Source organism: Ursus maritimus, unplaced genomic scaffold (assembly GCF_017311325.1).
Source record: "Ursus maritimus isolate PB19 unplaced genomic scaffold, ASM1731132v1 scaffold_5, whole genome shotgun sequence".
Classification (NCBI taxonomy): domain Eukaryota; kingdom Metazoa; phylum Chordata; class Mammalia; order Carnivora; family Ursidae; genus Ursus; species Ursus maritimus.
Genome location: NW_024426663.1, coordinates 88,934,545 through 88,951,465, shown reverse-complemented (window position 1 = coordinate 88,951,465; position 16,921 = coordinate 88,934,545). Strand labels below are relative to the sequence as shown.

General features: G+C 64.2%; 2 protein-coding genes across 3 annotated transcripts in view; both read left to right on the top strand.

Annotated features, from left to right (window-relative positions):
- The window catches only part of GUK1 (guanylate kinase 1), a 7,852-nt gene extending 1,833 nt beyond the window's left edge, over positions 1–6,019 (top strand). For both annotated transcript variants that reach the window (XM_040622749.1, XM_040622750.1), the window contains exons 2-8: positions 2,478–2,591; positions 3,650–3,691; positions 4,151–4,247; positions 5,096–5,234; positions 5,417–5,501; positions 5,627–5,712; positions 5,832–6,019. In XM_040622749.1, the coding sequence (XP_040478683.1) occupies positions 2,478–2,591; positions 3,650–3,691; positions 4,151–4,247; positions 5,096–5,234; positions 5,417–5,501; positions 5,627–5,712; positions 5,832–5,867 (599 nt within the window). In that variant the 3' untranslated portion in view covers positions 5,868–6,019. The remainder of the gene's footprint in view (positions 1–2,477; positions 2,592–3,649; positions 3,692–4,150; positions 4,248–5,095; positions 5,235–5,416; positions 5,502–5,626; positions 5,713–5,831) is intronic.
- A 6,972-nt stretch (positions 6,020–12,991) lies between these two features.
- Positions 12,992–16,493, top strand: GJC2 (gap junction protein gamma 2). The gene is made up of 2 exons (XM_040621951.1): positions 12,992–13,088; positions 14,214–16,493. The coding sequence occupies exon 2, from the start codon at positions 14,232–14,234 to the stop codon at positions 15,525–15,527; it is 1,296 nt and encodes a 431-aa protein (XP_040477885.1). The 5' UTR covers positions 12,992–13,088; positions 14,214–14,231; the 3' UTR covers positions 15,528–16,493.
- Positions 16,494–16,921: the final 428 nt, after the last annotated feature.

Sequence of the window (16,921 nt, the reverse complement as noted above, 5' to 3'; positions counted from 1 at the left end):
GCCCCTGCCCCCCCCCCCCCCGCCCTGGAGTTGTCCACAGTTTCAGAGGGCCTGGCTTCCTCTCAAGGAAGGATGGGCCTTGCACCACTGGGGAGAGGAAGTGAGAAGATGTCGGCTCCTTTGTTCCCAAAAGGTTGCGTAGCTAGGACGTGTCCCCCACATGGCCTGTTTGGGGGACAGACACGACCAGTGTCTTTGGCCCAGTTCCACTTGGGTGTTGTGTTTTAGGAGAGGGCACAGCTGCGCATTGCCGGAGCTTGGAGGCCTGGAGCTCCAGCCCATGTTGGGTGTGCTCCTGTCAAAGGTGGGTTTGGTCAGGACATGCCACCATGGCCACTGGACACAAGACCAGGCTGCCCTGGTATGATCTGTGTGAGCCTGTCCAGCTGAGCCAGCCTTGGGCTCTGTGGGCACCACATGAGGAAGGACTTCATGCCTGTGGCAGGGCCCAAGATGACCAAACCCCACCCCTGCAAGGTATCAGTGCCAGCAGGTGTTCCCTACCCCACATTATCAGTCTTGTAGGCCTCAAGGGAGGGCGGGGGGAGGGGGACACCCAGCACTGGGGAGGTCTGTGTCCTGGGAGGACGGCCTGTGGGAGAAGGCTGGGAGGGTGAGGCATTGGCTCAGAGCCAGGCGGGAAGCGAGCTTGTGCCCTCAGCCAATCCCGAGTGTGTCCCTGTACCTGCTGCTCACTGCGGTGGGTGGTGGGCCTGGGAGGGCAGGGCTCTGTGGTACAGATCCTCCTGGAACAGGAAGGACGGAGGGCGGGATGGAAACCAGCATTTGGACCAGAGGTGCTGGGTCACACCTGTGTGGCCCGCCCTGTGAGGGTGTAGGGCCCCCGGACTTCTGTGTGCGGCGTGCAACCTTTGCTGAAGACATGTCTTTTCTGGTAGGTTTGCCGTCTCCACGTGTTGGACCTGACAGAGATCTGGCCCTGCCCGCAGGCATGGGGCACAGGGCAGGAACCTCTGGGAAGTTCATAGTTGGGGGCTCCAAGGTGCTCATGGGCATGTGGGGGTGCCCCTGGCCCCCCAGGAAGTGCCTGCAGGGACATCCAGGGGCAGGGGCACCTCTTCATGCAGTCCTTGATGGAGAATTCCTTTCGTCCTTCTGTCTCTGGAGGTGGGCACTCCAAGTCGGGTCCCAAGGGCCCAGAGGAACTCGAGTTCCTGCAGCACCAACACCCTGCAGGGTTCCAGGGAGACCTGCTCGGCACCATGCAGGCCAAGGCCAGGCATGTTGTGGACAGACCTCAGCCCCCTCTGTGCCGTCCTGCACCCTGCCGTCCACCCCCGCTCTGCTCTCCCCATCCCTGTTGCAGCACCTAGGAAGTCAGACAGACCCAGGGTGATTCTGCCAAGCAAGGGATGGCAGCAGCGGGCCTGTGCCTATGGGCGGGAAAGCCAGGGCACAGCACGGAGGGTCTGTTGCTAGGTCGGAAGATGTGTCCTTGAACTGGTCACCTGGCACAGGGGTTGCTGGAGGTGACACTCAGCACGTGGTGACCAGCTCCTCTCCTGGGTTGCCGCCTGTTTCCAGTCCTTCCAGGGCATGTACCCATGGCGTGGTGGTCTCAGAATAGCTGTGCTTTAGCCAGATTACTGTGTTGGCCTACATCGAGGATTAGGAGAGCAAGTGGCCCCGGGCTGGGACACAGGGCAGCTCCAGGGAGTCTGCCGGCCCCCTGGGGGCCCCCAGATGGAACCCTGCAGGGGCCAGCCCTGGAGGGATCAGCTCCAGCTCCCCACACGTCCTCCCGGGTCTCCCTGTGTGGCGGGGTGCACCCTAGCCTCCACGGTCTATGCCTGGCCCTCCTCACATGTCACGCCACGTGGCTGGGTAGGTGGCAGGGCCAGGAGCAGCCTTTTCTGTCTGTCCTTGGTGGGCGGGGCTGGCTGCCTTGGGGAGGGATTTAGTGCTCAGAGGGCGGGGAGCAGGCTGGGATTACCACCCCTCCCAGCACTTCCAGAGCAAGCCCAGACTGATCACAGAGGCTGCATCCCACCACCGGGAGGTGGGTTGTGCCGGGCGTGCCAGGGTGGTCGGGTGGGCGCAAGCTGGCAGGACCGGTGTCTTCTGGAGGTCCCTCTCCTCCTGGGGGCAGGTGTCTGAGCCCTGTGCTTCAAGCTGTCCGCTGCTGGCTTCCCGGGGCCCACGTATCAGAGGGGTGAGGAAGCTGTGGTCCTGTGGGGTCAGCCCCCACGTCCCGATGGCAGTGGTGAGAATAGGCCATGCGCTCTGCTGCTTTGATGTAGGCCGTCTTGGACGTGGTGCCAGGAGCTGAAGTCCAGGAGTGGACGGCTAGGGAAGCCCCACGTTTGTGCCTGTTGTATGTGATGCCAGCTAGCCGCCCCTGCGGGGGGCACAGTCAGGCTTTGAGCTGGGTTCTAAGTCTAGTGCCCCCAGCTCCGCCCACACAGGGTGGGACATGTCCCTCGGGCCTCGCTGATGTCTGTCTCCCTCGCCCACAGGGATGTCGGGACCAAGGCCTGTTGTCCTGAGTGGACCGTCAGGGGCTGGGAAGAGCACCCTGCTCAAGAGACTCCTGCAGGAACATGGCAGCGTCTTTGGCTTCAGCGTGTCCCGTGAGCCCTGGCTGGGGAGGGGGTGACGAGAGGTTCAGCCATGCTGGGAGGGGCCGGGCACCCGCTGACCCACATGTGCGCACACACACCGGGATGGTCCCCACACCGCGGACCCTTACCTATGGCCCCACACACGCGCGTGCACACACACACACACCACACACACGGCGGTCCCCACACGGCAGACCCTGACCTGCAGCCCACACACGTGCACACACACACACACACGGGGACGGTCCCCACATGGCGGACCCTGACCTGCAGCCCCACACACACGTGCACACACACAGACACACACACACACACGGGGACAATCCCCACACGGCAGACCCTGACCTGCAGCCCCACACACACGTGCACACACACAGACACACACACACACACACGGGGACAGTCCCCACACGGCAGACCCTGACCTGCAGCCCCACACACACGTGCACACACACACACACACACACACACGGGGACGGGCCCCACACGGTGGACCCTGACCTGCAGCCCCACACACACGTGCACACACACACACACACACACACACGGGGACGGGCCCCACACGGCGGACCCTGACCTGCAGCCCCACACACACGTGCACACACACAGACACACACGGGGACGGGCCCCACACGGCAGACCCTGACCTGCAGCCCACACACGTGCACACACACACACACACACACACGGGGACGGGCCCCACACGGCAGACCCTGACCTGCAGCCCACACACGTGCACACACACACACACAAACGGGGACGGTCCCCACACAGCGGACCCTGACCTGCAGCCCCACACACACGTGCACACACACAGACACACACACACGGGGACGGGCCCCACACGGAGGACCCTGACCTGCAGCCCCACACACATGTGCACACACACAGACACACACACACACACGGGGACGGTCCCCACACGGCGGACCCTGACCTGCAGCCCCACACGCTCACACGCACATGCACACGCGCACACAGGGGCTGAGCCGAGACCTGCGGGTGAGGCCGTGGATGGGGTGTGGGGCTCCGAGTGTCCCCCATTGATCCCAAGTGCTTGTTCTTAGACACCACGAGGGACCCGCGGCCTGGAGAAGAGAATGGCAAAGGTGAGCTGGGCCCTTGGTATGTGTGCGCCTGTGGCAAGGAGGGCAGGTTTGGGTGACAGGCAGCGTGCTGGCTCTCTGAGAGATGGCTGAGGTGGCCGCAGGGCATCTCTCCTGACACGTGTGCTGCTCTCTGTGCGAGTGTGTGTGGTTGACCTTGCATCACAGGTGTGCTCTGTGTTTCACAGGCATCTTCTGTGGTTTCAGTAGGACCGGGGAAGTTCCCCCCCAGCCTCCTCTGTGGAGGCCAGCAGTCTCCAGGCCCCCTGTGGCCGCCCCCTGGGAATCCTGTGGTTTCCCCGGCTCGCACAGCAGGGATGGTGTGAGAAAGTACCGTCTGTACGTGTGTTCCCTGCTCGGTGGGCAGACAGGTCCACAGGGAAGCCAGCTCTGGCTGTGCCTGGTCCCCAAGCGCCCTAGCGCTTTGGCTGTGGGCACGCCTCAGATGGCCCCTCCTTGCAGATTACTACTTCGTGACCAGGGAGGTGATGCAGCAGGACATCGCCGCGGGTGACTTCATTGAGCACGCCGAGTTCTCGGGGAACCTGTATGGGACTAGGTGGGCCACCCTGGGCACCTTCCCTCCCTCCCAGGGGCTCTCCATTGGCTTGACCTAGGCAGGGGTCCTGTGTCGGTTCTCTGGGCAGTTAGAGGAAGGTACCCATCGTGCCAGGAATCGAGATGGGGTAGCTGTTGGGGCTCCCCAGGTTGCCTCCTTCTGGCCACCTGTGTCCACCTGGCCAGGCCATTGTGGGAACCGCAGGCCCCTTGGGACTGGTATGCAGCAAGGACTCGGGGAATCTGGTCTCCTAGGTGCCCAGGCTGTACTGTAGCCTGCCTTTCTGCAGCCACTAGGCTGGTGTGGGAGTGCCCTGACCTCCGCTTCCTTCCCCTCCCCGCCCCCCAGTCCAGACGGTCTTTGCCAGCTCCTCCTACCTGGTTGAGAGGCGCAGAGCAGTGTCGCGGGCAGGTGGGCCCAGGCATGCCTCTGTGCAGCCTGTCACTGAGCCTCCCAGCAAGGGTGAAGCAGAGCCCCACGAGACCCATCTTGCTCCACTTTAGGCCCTAGCTATAGCTGGGCGGGACAGGGGGCCCCCAGAGGGGTCACTGGGGCTGTTGGGCAGGTGTGCAGTGACAGCCAGGGCCCTTGTGCCGCTAACCACAGCCACCCTCAGCCCAGCAGAGGGCCCAGCACGCAGATGCTTCCAGGAAGGTGAAGGCGATGCTGGGGTTAGGGTAGGTTCCTGCAGTCACCCCCGGCCAGGCCCACGCCCAGTGCAGGGCAGTGGGGGAGGCAGGAGCCCAGGGCACTGGCAGTGATGGTCCTGCAGAGGCCCTTTGAGGCCTTGGGGGGCTGCTGGACCCAGGAAGCCCTCCTGAGCGGTCCCTGCCCCCTCTGTCCTCCAGCAAAGCCGCTGTGCGGGCCGTGCAGGCCATGAACCGCATCTGTGTGCTGGACGTGGACCTGCAGGGCGTGCGTAACATCAAGAAGACGGACCTGCGGCCCATCTACATCTTTGTGCAGCCGCCCTCGCTGGAAGTACTGGTGAGGGCACTGGACCGCAGCCGAGGGGGCAGCCGGGGGCAGGGGTGCAGCCGCCCTCGCTAGACATCCTGGTGGGGGCGGGGTGAGGCTGCGGGGGGCGCCCAGGGGCAGGAGGTGGAGGGGCCTGGGGGCGGGGGTGTGCAGGGTGACCCCAGAGGAGCTGACCCTCCTGCATGTCTTAGGAGCAGCGGCTGCGGCAGCGCAACACGGAGACGGAGGAGAGCCTGGCCAAGCGGCTGGCCGCTGCTCGGGTTGACATGGAGAGCAGTGAGTGTGGGCCCTGGCCGCCGGGTGTCCCCCCCCCCATCTCCTCAGCCACCACGGGTCATCCAGCAGCAGGGTCCCCGTGGAGGACCGCCGGAGCCTGCACTGACCCTGTCCCCCCACCCCAGGCAAGGAGCAGGGCCTGTTTGACTTGGTCATCATCAACGACAACCTGGATATGGCCTATCGGGCCCTGGAGGAGGCGCTGGCCGAGGTGGGCTCCGCAGGGGGTGGGACTCAAACCTGTCTTGCACACGGGGAACCTCAGTGGGACAGGCCACGTGGCCCATCCCCCGGACCCTGGGTGAGACCCTCCTTCTCTCTCCACGGCAGGAAATCAAGAAGGCTCGAAGGACCAGCCAGTCCTGAGAAGGACTGCCAGCTGTGTCCTCCCTGGTGGGGACTCCGCTTGCCTCGGCTAGTGCCCAGACTGCTGCAGCTGGAGGACCCTGGCCTCCCCTTCCCCCCTCTGCCATGGGAGCTGGGCCAGTGTCCTAATAAAGAACTGCTGGGTAACAGTGTGCATGAGCCCATGGAGTCCTGTCCTGGGCCAGGGGGTTGGGGACAGGCCATGCACACCTCCACAGTGGACCCCCAGTCCTGGCAGCCCCATCCCTAACTGGCCAGCGTGTCCTGCCTGGCATCTGCTACTCCAGCCACCCCCAGACCCCCTGTGCACTACTTCCCTGGGGCTCTCTTTGCCCCATCTTCACATCGGGGAGACCCTCGGCTGCTGGCTGGGCGGGGACCCTGGCAGGGCAGATGGGCCTGCTCCGGACCAGCTGCCTCTCCCACTGCCTTGTGGAGGTGCCGTGAGGCTGTGCATGGGCAGAAGGACCCGGAGCTCATGCTGCTGGAGCCCCCTCTCCTCACAGTCCCTGTGCTGGGCTGTGGTGGCTGAGGGACAGGAGGGAGGCTGAACCCCTGCATCATGCCGAATGTTGTCCTCCACCTTGCGCCTGGTCCACTGAGCCCACTCCGGTCCCTGTGTTCCAGGGAGGACACTCAAGCCTGGGCTGCTGTGGAGGGTGGGAACGCTGCTATCCTCAGCCCCGGTCCGTGCCCAGGCCATGCTCCTGTGGTGGGACCCAGGCAGAAGTAGACAGGCGGGCTGGGCATTGTCCCAAAGCCCAGATGCATGAAGGAGAGTACGTGGGAGCCTGGTCTGGATGCAGGGGGTTATGGGGCACCCCCCCCTCATCCCCAGGCCTGAAGGCAGGTGAGGCGGGGCCAGACTGATGTGCAGAGGGGGGGGGCGAGTAGGGGAGGCCCCTTCCCTCTCTGGGCCCTGTCCAGCCCCAGGGACAATCGGGAATTCAGACCCCAGGCCTTGGGGGGAACAATGGAGCCCTTGAAGGCCCTCCCCCCTCATTGTGCTTGGTGGTGAGAGGTGGCCCTGGGTCAGGCCCAGGACTTGGCCAGGCGCACACCCTGGGAGGGACAGTGTCCAGCCGGCTGGCAGGTGGAAGGGCTCAGGGACTCCTATTTCCTGGCCTGGAAAAGGTAGGGTACTGCCCAGGGGACCAGATGTGGGCAGCCATGTGGGGACGAGCGTCACGCACCCTCTCTGTAGGCCTGGGGTCTCGGGCTCAGTAGAGGCACGCGGGGACACCAGGTACCGGGCCTGGCTGGGCCACCCTCCATTCTCAGGGGACAAAATGGATGGTGGGGGAGGTGGGGCCCCAGGGGCTGCTCAGGCCAGCTGGTGAGCCGGAAGGGACGGGAAGGGGGTGCACCGGGGACCTTCCCCAGCAGCTGGGGCTCCTCAGGCTGTGCCGGTTTGGCCAGCCCACGCCAGCCAGGCAGCTGCAGTGTGTCCAGAGGCTGGGCCTCCGACAGTTCAGGCCCGGTGGGAGGCTGGGGAGGCCTACTCTGCACACATGGGCAGACGCACTGGGGTGGGTACACCTGCGTGCCGAGCACACCGCTCCTGACCCGGCCTGGGGCTCCTTCCCATAAATGCTTGTGGGTGCCTGCTAGACCCCAGGTCCTCAGGTCTGGGCCCCAAGGGTCACCAGGAGCAGACCAGACCCCTGTTGTCCGGGAGCGGCCCCCAGTGTGCCACAGATGTCGTGAGTGAGTTGTCTGGGCGGCCCAGGCAGGAGTGGGGAGCGGGCGGGCAGCCCCGGGCAGGGCGCCAGACTGGTGTGGGGCATGGGGTCTGTACAGGGTGGGCTTCAGGGGGTGCCCAGGAGGTGAGACGGTGGCAGGGTGGCAGGAGTTCAGGGTTTGGGGAGGGGTGGAGTCACCCTGCGTGGCAGTAGCAGGGCCCGGGCAGGTCTGCAGGGTCAAAGAACTCCGTGGTCCCAGCCCTCTCCCCACGCCCAGAGCTCCCGGGCTCCCTGCCACGGCAGCCCCAGGAGCCCCATGACTCCGTCCCCAGCCCTGGCTCCTGTGGCAGGAGAACCCTCACGTTCTGGAAGCAGAGAAGGGCTGCAGAGGAGACCGGGTGCTGGCCCAGCAGCCTCCCCAGTCCATCCTGCCTCTGCTGAGTACCCGTGTACTGGGGGTGCAACACGCCCTGGGCCTGGAGGGAGGGGGCTGGTGTGTGTGTGAGCGAGGGTGAGATGGGGGAGCGTGCAGACACGTTCTGTATGTGCATTTCGCCGGCCCCAGAACTCTGTGAGGATGGGGCTCCTTGGGGCAGAACCTACAGGCCGAGTGCGGAGCAGGAGGGGGCGTGAAGGGGGGTCTGCTGGAGAGGGGAGGCAGTGGGGAGCATGGGGGCAGCCAGTGTCCACCCTGAGTGGGATACTGGTGTGCTTGGAGCTGTAGGGGGCTCTCCACTCCTCCGTTTCGGGACTGGCCAGCCCCGGAATACACACTCTGCTCCGGGCCAGGTGGTCCAGGTGGAACCCGACGGAGGCATCCAGGATGGTGGTCCAGGGGCCCGGGTCGGGGGGACACGGAACAACCGTGGAGCAAACAGGGAGACCTTCGGGGAGTCCTGTGGCAGATCAGGCCCTGACCTTGAAGGGTCTGTAGGCGCTCATGTGTGGGTGAAGGGCCACCCAGTGTTGGGCGTGCTTAGGAAGGGGAAGAGGCTGCATCAGATGCTAGGTTCTGGAGCCCTGCGGTTCCCGGGGGAAGGTCCCTCTGCAGATGTGGTGAGCTGAGCGTTCTGGGGGGGCCTGCCTGGCAGCCCCACCTCAGTGGGAGGAAGCTCCACCTGCCCTGGAGGGGCTCCTGGGAGGAAGCCGGGCCAGGGATGGGAAGGAAATGGCTGGGCAGGCACTGGCCCTCACCCCCTGCACACCCCCTCCACTGCCAGGACCTTTGTTCAGACCCAGGGGTGAGAAGAGCTCAAGTGCAGAGGCCGCTCATGGATGTGGGGGCCATCCTGCTGCCTGCCAGAGCCCACCACCCTCCTCCTGCAGTCTGGCTGGCCCCCTGAAAGTGCTCGCTTCCCCCAGCCCCGCACTTGCCCCTTCCCAGACTCTGACACGCAGCCTGGAACCCTATTGGTGGATCCCGCAGACTGCGACCCCACCCACACTTGCTCTGACCGAGCTTTGGGTGAGCTGTCATCTGAACCGAGCTAAGGTCCCTGCAGACCAACATCTCTATGCCCCACCAACCCCTGCAGCTCAGTGACCCTGGCTTCCTGGCAGCATTGGACAGCCTTGTGTCAGTCCATCACCCCTCTTGGGGTCAGGGTCCTCCCTGGGGCCTGCAGCTCAGGAAGTCAGCAGCCGAAGTCCCTGCTCCCTGTTTGCAGCCTCCAGAGAAATACCTGCCAGACAGGAGGGCTCCCAGAGATGGGGCAGGAAACTACGTCAGGACCACCCCCAGCCCCCCAGGGCACTCTTGTCATCATCAGGGCACCAAGATCGCTACCTTCTCACTAACAAAAGCCCACACCTCCTTCATATTCCTTCTCCCATGTTCTGTGCTGGCTGCCCAGAGTGTCAGAGCATCGATCCTCACATCTCCAGGCCCCCTGGGACCCCACTGGCCTGTGTCTCCTCCACGTGCCCTCCAGGGTCTCAGGTGGCATTGAGTCATACCCAGAGCGTGCTCCCAGGGTCTCCCCGTCTGCTCTTCTGTCCCTGTCCTCAGTTCACGTGTGTTGACACCCTTGGCTGTGTTGATGTCAGGTACTTGGGGAGCGAGGAGTCTCTGATAGCTTTTTCTGCGGTGCTCCCATTGCCTGGGGGAGGTTTTCTGCAGATGTCAGCGCGAGCTGATCTGTGCTCCAAGCCGGCTTCTCACTAGGCTGGGGACTTTACCTTTTTTTTTTTTTTTTTTAAAGATTTCATTTATTTGAGAGAGAGAGCACAAGTAGGCAGAGCGGCAGGCAGAGGGAGAAGGGAGAAGCAGGCTCCCCGCTAAGCAGGGAGCCCGACACGGGGCTCGATCCCAGGACCTGGGGATCGTGACCTAAACCGAAGGCAGACGCCCAGCCGACTGAGCCACCCAGGCGCCCCTAGGCTGGGGACTTCTGCCAGCTTGCACGCTCCCTCCTTGCTGCACTGGCCCTCTGGAAGTGCCGTCCTGAGGAGCAGGGAGCTATGTGGTCAGGCTGCATAAGGTGTTTAGGATTCCCTTTCCTTCCACTTTTATTTATTCAATCGTGTCTGTCAATCAGTGTGGACTCACACGTATTTTACACTTTGGGTCAGACTCTATAACCCAGTCTGTAATACTGCACGACTCCACCATTACCCAAACAGACACAGCTTCAGACACAGGGAGCTTCTGTGATGCCCTGCCATGTCCCTCACTGTGTGCGCCCGTGTGTGTACATGCATGTGGGCGTGTGTGTGTGTGCGCACGTGTGTGCATGTGCGTGCATGCATGTGCCTGCTTGCGTGGGTGTGTGTGTGCATGTGCCCGCCTGTGTGGGCATGTGTGTGTGTGGGCACGTGGGCTGAGTGAGTGCGTGTGCATGCGTGGGCACATGGGTCTGCACACATGTGCATGAAAGTATGTGTGTGCACACCGGTGTGTGTGCATGTGCCTGCCTGTGTGTGTGTGTGCACACATGCATGTGCATATGCCTGCTTGTGTGGGTGTGCACACATGCATGTGCATCTGCCTCTGTGTGTGTGTGTGTGTGTGTGTGTGTGGGCATGTGTGTGCATGTGCCCGCCTGTGTGGGTACGTGCGTGTGTGGGCACGTGGGCTGAGTGAATGCGTGGGTGAGCGTGTGTCTGCACACCTGTCAATGAAAGCATGTGTGGGTGCCCCGAGTGTGTGCACATGAGTGCATGAGCATGCACGTGCATGCTTATGTGCATTGCCGCACATGGGTGGGTGGGTGTGGGCATGCACACGTACGCTCGTGCTTCCTTGCTCTCTGGCACAAGCCCATGCTCTGGTGTGTTTCCTGCCCCCCCCCCACGGCACCAGCAGCTTCTCCACAGCTCAGGGTCCTTTCTGGAGAGTGGGACCACGGAGCATGTGTTCATTGCTATGGATGTTTCTGCATTTCCACCCTTTCAGCTGCCGGGCAAGGGAATACACGTGTGTACAAACCCATGTACACGCACAGGAGTGACATTCCCTGGGGAGCCATCCGTGTCCTGTTCAGCTGAACATGGGTTCAGACCCAGATCTCGGACGCTAACCCACGACTACATGGGACATTCCAGCCCCTCCCCACCCCTGGCAGGTCTATGGCTCCCAGGTCATGAGACCCCCCAGGCAGGGACAAATAAAGCTGATAGGGGACAGCGCTGTGGTCCCAGCCTATGAGGCAGGCTGGGGAAGGGGCTGGGCATGGGGTGCGGGTGAGCACAGACATGTGTGGGGGCGTGTGCGGGGCAGGCCTGGCATGCAGGGTCCTGTCGGGGTGGGGCGTGGAGGGGTGGGTGTGTGCAGGGTGAGCCAGGGCATGAACGCAGGATGCGGACGTGGTGTGGACATGTCTGGGTGCATGGGTGTGCGCGGGGTAGGGTGTGTGCAAGGTGTGAGTGGGGCAAGGACGTGGGCAGGGGTGCGGGTGAGCGTGGAGGCGTGCAGGTGTGTGGGGGCAGAGCCAAGGCCCCACTACTGGGGTCTTGGCCCAGGGGTGGCTGTTACCTGGCGGCGGGCCGGTGTGCTTGGCTGATACTGCAAAGTCTTGGGAGTCCCAGGAGTGGGGCCAATGGGCTTCCTAATGTGGCCGGTGAGCTAGGCTGTCGGGGAGCAAGGCAGGGCCTGCCAGAGGCACACCCGAGGTTTGCCGACGGTGCGCAGAGGTGCGGGACAGAGAGCGGTCCAGGATGAGGACTGGAGTTTGTGTTCCCACCTGCATCCGCCTGCCCATGTCAGGAGGCACCTTGGGCCAGAAGGCTGGATTTGGAGGGCCCTCCTGCACGGGACTGAGGCCAGAGCTGGTCAGTGCCACTTCCCGACCTCGGAATGACCCTGGTGTCCCTGGGTGCATGACACGGGTCCTGCACACGCGTGCACACAGCACTGGGCGTTGGCCCTCGTCTGAAGAGCCAGAGGCTTGTGCCGCCTGTGAGTCCCTGCCCCCCACCCAAAGGCAGCCCAACTCCCCCACTGCGCTGGGAGAAGATGAGGGGAGCCTCGCTCCCTCCGACTCCTGCTGCCCAGATTGTCGCCCCAGCTGAGGGCCTGCCCTCAATCCCTGACACATCTCATCTCTTGGCCTCTGACCCCCCAGGTTGGCCCCCCGGTGCAGAGCACTGCTTCTCACACCTCAGGGCAGGGTGTGAGAAGCTAGAGCTAGGCTCAAAAGCCCCGTCTGGGGGTCTCCTCAAGCTGGCCATGGGCGTGGTGGGGACATGTACACCCCAGGAATTAGCAAACACTGCAACAGGGCTCCCACACATGCCTAGACCACGCACCAAGGGGCTCCTCCTCTCCTCACTTCTCCTGGGGCTCCGTCTTGGGAGGAAGCAAAGAGTTGGGGGCCCTCCTGCAACCCTTCTCTGGGTTCCTGCAGAGGTGGGACTGTCCGGTCAGGGGCAGGGACAGATCCTGGAACAGCTGGGGTTAGAACCCAGGGAGAGCAGCCAGCCTGGCAGATGGGGAGTCGGAGTCATTCCTGGGAGGGTGTTGGGACCCCTGGCATGCGTCCCTGCCTGGGGGGGAGGGCTGAGCATGTGCGTCTGTGTATCTAGAAGTGTGTGCACATATGCATCAGTGTGTCAGTGTGCACGTGTGTCCGAGTGTGGTTACAGTGTGCGTGTGCACCAACACGTTTGTGTATAAATGTGTGCAGATAGGAGTGTGTGTGTCTTGGTGTGAGGACACCTGTGCATTCAATTCTTAGTGTGTGCACACGCGAGTGTGCCTCTGTGCCTGTGGGTTCGTGTGTGCAGCTGCATGCATGTGTGCGTCTGAGTGCATGTGTGGGTGTGCATTTGAGGAGGGCTTGTGCGTGTGTGGCTCTGAGAGGGCACTGCACACAGATGTGAGGAAGAAGGGTCACTTCCCCAGGAACCCCAGCTGCCCCCTCTTCCTGCCCCCACCCGCGGGGAGAGGCCCCAGCTGCATAAAGAGGAGCTTCCCCGGAGCCCCCGCCTGCCTCCGAGGCTCCATGCCACACCTGCCCACGCTGCTTCCCAGGCCCAGAGGGAGGAGGCCAGAAGCGGCAGGCACTCAGGGGTCTCCTGCCCCCAAACTACCCCGAAGCAGGTACTGGCCTTGGTCAGGAAGGAGGGAGGGTGGGCACTGGGGGGCTGCAGCCCCTCTCCCCTTCCTGGAGGCACAGGACGATGAATGGCAGCAGCATTCTCTCCTGGGCACAGGCCCACCTGGGGATCAGCACTGGTCTGGGATGTGATGAGTGGCCCCGTGGCTGTCTCCAAGTGTCACGGATGCCCTAATGTCTGTGTGCCTTGCTGGACCAGTCCCCAGCCTGGACAGATGCCTGGCCTCCCTTGGCTTCCCAGCGGGGCTGTCCTGGCTACAAGACTGCCGAGGACAGGGTGGGTGGTGTCAGGACGAGAGGGGGAAGCAGCCCAGAGGGCTGGGCAGCGGTCTGTGGGCCAGCAGGGTCCCTTGAGGGGGGTAGGTAGGAGTCTGGGGGTCCTTTGTGGAGAGGGAGGAAGCAAAGGCTCAGTGTAGGGTGGGGAAATGGAAGTGGGGGGGATTGTGCTGCTGGGGGAGACTGGGGACCCAAGGAGCTCCAGGGGCTGGGGCTGGGGACTGAGGAGCTGGGGGCCTGGAGGGCTCTGGGGTGCTGGGAACAGGACCACATGAGACCCTCTCCAGTGGCCTGGACCCTGCCTGAGTGGGGCAGGGGCCATGGGTCTGGGTTGAGGCCCTGCAGCCCCCAGACCCTGAGTGGGGCTGGCCTTGGTCTCCTTATTGGCTCTCAGGGCCTGGGGTGGGGTCCCCAGAGCTGGGGGAGGGCCATGGCTTGCAAGGGGCCAGTGTTTCTGGGGGTGGGGAGGGTATGGGGGGCTGCGCTACTACAGGCCTCGGGGACCAGGGGAGGGGTCTTGTGGTGAGCCAGGGCTTCTGCCCAGCCTGTGCCCACGAAGGCCCTGGCCACTCCCATATCAATACCCCAGGCCAGGTCAGGACCGAGGGAGGGCACGGTGCTCCTGGAAGGGCTGCCCCTTTTACTAAAGGTGGTGAGCAACCCCCCCCCCCCCGCCCCCGGCAGTCAGGGTCCCTGGCTCCAGGCGCTAGAGATCTCCCCCTGCCCCAGTGCTCCCGTGACTCTCTCCCTGGGGAGTGCTGCTCCTGGTCCGCGGGTCCTGTCTCCTCCTTCCCACCCCTGCCCCCGTTGAGCTCGGCTCTGGGCCCCTGCAGGTCCCGCCCCCCGCCCCTATGACCAACATGAGCTGGAGCTTCCTGACGCGGCTGCTGGAGGAGATCCACAACCACTCCACGTTCGTGGGCAAGGTGTGGCTCACCGTGCTGGTGGTCTTCCGCATCGTGCTCACGGCCGTGGGCGGAGAGTCCATTTACTCGGACGAGCAGACCAAATTCACGTGCAACACGAGGCAGCCAGGCTGCGACAACGTCTGCTACGACGCCTTCGCGCCCCTGTCCCACGTGCGTTTCTGGGTCTTCCAGATCGTCGTCATCTCCACGCCCTCCGTCATGTACCTGGGCTACGCGGTGCACCGCCTGGCCCGCGCCTCGGAGGAGGAGCGGCCGCCGCACGCCTCGGCCGCTCGCCCTGGTCGCCAGCCGCCGCGCGCGCCTTGCCTCTCCCCGCCCACTGCCGGCTGGCCCGAGACCGCCGGCCTGGGCGAGGAGGAGCCCATGCTAGGCCTGGGCGAGGAGGATGAGGAGTCGGGGGCGGCCGATGGCCTGGGCGAGGAGGCCGAGGCCGAGGACACCGGCATGGCCAAGGGCGCTGGCGGGGAGGTCAAGGCGGCGGGGGCCCCGGGTCCGGGCGGGCAGCACGATGGGCGGCGGCGCATCCAGCGCGAGGGCCTGATGCGTGTGTACGTGGCCCAGCTGGTGGCGCGGGCCGCCTTCGAGGTGGCCTTCCTGGTGGGCCAGTACCTGCTGTACGGCTTCGAGGTGCGGCCCTTCTTCCCGTGCAGCCGCCAGCCCTGCCCGCACGTGGTCGACTGCTTCGTGTCGCGGCCCACCGAGAAGACCATCTTCCTGCTGGTCATGTATGTGGTCAGCTGCCTCTGCCTGCTGCTCAACCTCTGCGAGATGGCGCACCTGGGCCTGGGCAGCGCGCAGGACGCGGTGCGCGGCCGGCGCCCCCCTCCAGGCACCCCGGGCCCTGCGCCGCGCCCGCCGCCCTGCACTCTGCCCGCCGCGCCCGCCGGCCTGGCCTGCCCGCCGGACTACAGCCTGGTGGTGCGCGCAGCTGAGCGCGTGCGCTCCCACGACCAGGACCTGGCCAGCCTGGCACTGCAGGCGCTGCGGGAAGGGCACGCGCTGGGAGACCGAGACAGCCCGCCGTGCCCCGGCCTCCCCGCGGGGGCCCGGGGGCCTCCGCGGGCCAGCGCCCCCGCCTCCGGGTCCGGCAGCGCCACGTCGGGAGGCACGGGCACGGGCACAGGCGGAGGCCAGGCCAGGCCGGGTGCCAAGCCCAGGGTGGGCTCAGAGAAGGGCAGTGCCAGCAGCAGGGAGGGGAAAACCACCGTGTGGATCTGACGGCCTGCCCTTGATGTTGTCTGTCCTCCCTCCAGGCCAGGGCTGATGTAGGGGGCTCTGGGGGAAAGCCAGGAGCTGGACACGCAGGTCCCAGAGCATGCCCTGTCCTCTTCTTTCTCCCCCCATCCCTCGGCTGCCCGCACACTTGAGAGGGGTGGGAGGGGGGAAGGCATCGCCTGCGTCACCTACGCAACACCTTCCCCTCCCTGCATTGAGTCCCTGCTCTGTCCAGGGTAGGACCTGCAAGGGTCTCCGCTTGGATCCCTAACCCCGGAAGATGTGGATGGGACTGAGGCTGGGGCACTGTTCCTCATGCCCCCAGGGCCACTCCTAGCCTCACATGTGGGGGTGCTTGGCCCTTTCCTCTGAGCTTCTCTTGGCTCGCTGGCTGGTGCCTCAGGACAAGGGCTCTCCTCCCCTGCTCCCCTGCAGCAGCTCATGTTCCTCACGTAGGGGTGCCTGGCCTGGGGAATTGGGGGCACTGTGCTGGGTCCCTACTCCCTGGGGCTCCTTCCCCACACCCCCACCCCAACCCCACTTCCTGTTTCCTGCAGAGCTGGAAACAATCCTAGATCTTTCTTGTACAGAAGAGGAAATCAAGGTCAGATGGGCCCAGCCCCGCTGGGCCCCAGAGGGGGAGCTGCCCCATCCTCCTCTGAGAAGTGTGGGGCAGCCCTGGACCACACTCTCCGTTCCCCACCTAGACAGCTGGACAGAGGCCCTGGGGTGGACAGACCACACCCTCTGGAGCTTTCTGCACTGGTGTGGTATGGCCCCTTGCCCTGGGACATACTGGAAGTCCTACAAAGATGTTGGCTCACCTTGTGCCGGGTCATGCTCAGGGCTTCTTTGTTGGCCATTCTGGGGGAAGGGGTTCCGGTGCTCCTATCTACCCTTTCTCTGCCCTCTAGCCCCCTCCCTAATTCAAACACAGCCTCCAAAACAAAGGAAGCAAAATAAAACTAACTTTTGTTTACAATTGCGTGTGGGGTGCATGGGGGGGCATGCACACGTGTGTGAAGTGTGCACAGGTGTGTGATGTGTGCACATGTAAGTGTGTGCACACATGTGGGAGAAAGCACGTGTACGTGTGTGTCTACCAGTGCCCTTCAGGGACACGTGGCTCAGCTCCAGGCTGCCTGGGAGAAGCAAGGCTGAGGCCACGTGGGTGCCTATCTGTGCCAGGCAGCGGGCAAGGGTGGGGGGCACAGCCGAACACACAGATGGTGAGAACAAAGAAGGCGGGCAGGCCCACACACTCAGAGCCCAAGGTCAGCCTGCAGTCAGAGGACAGAGAGGCAGAGGACAGTGGACAGCATTATCCGGACACTGGCCACAGCCTGCAGTGTGAGGTGCAGGGGTGACACACAGGTGGGGGGTGTGAGCTGCTGCCA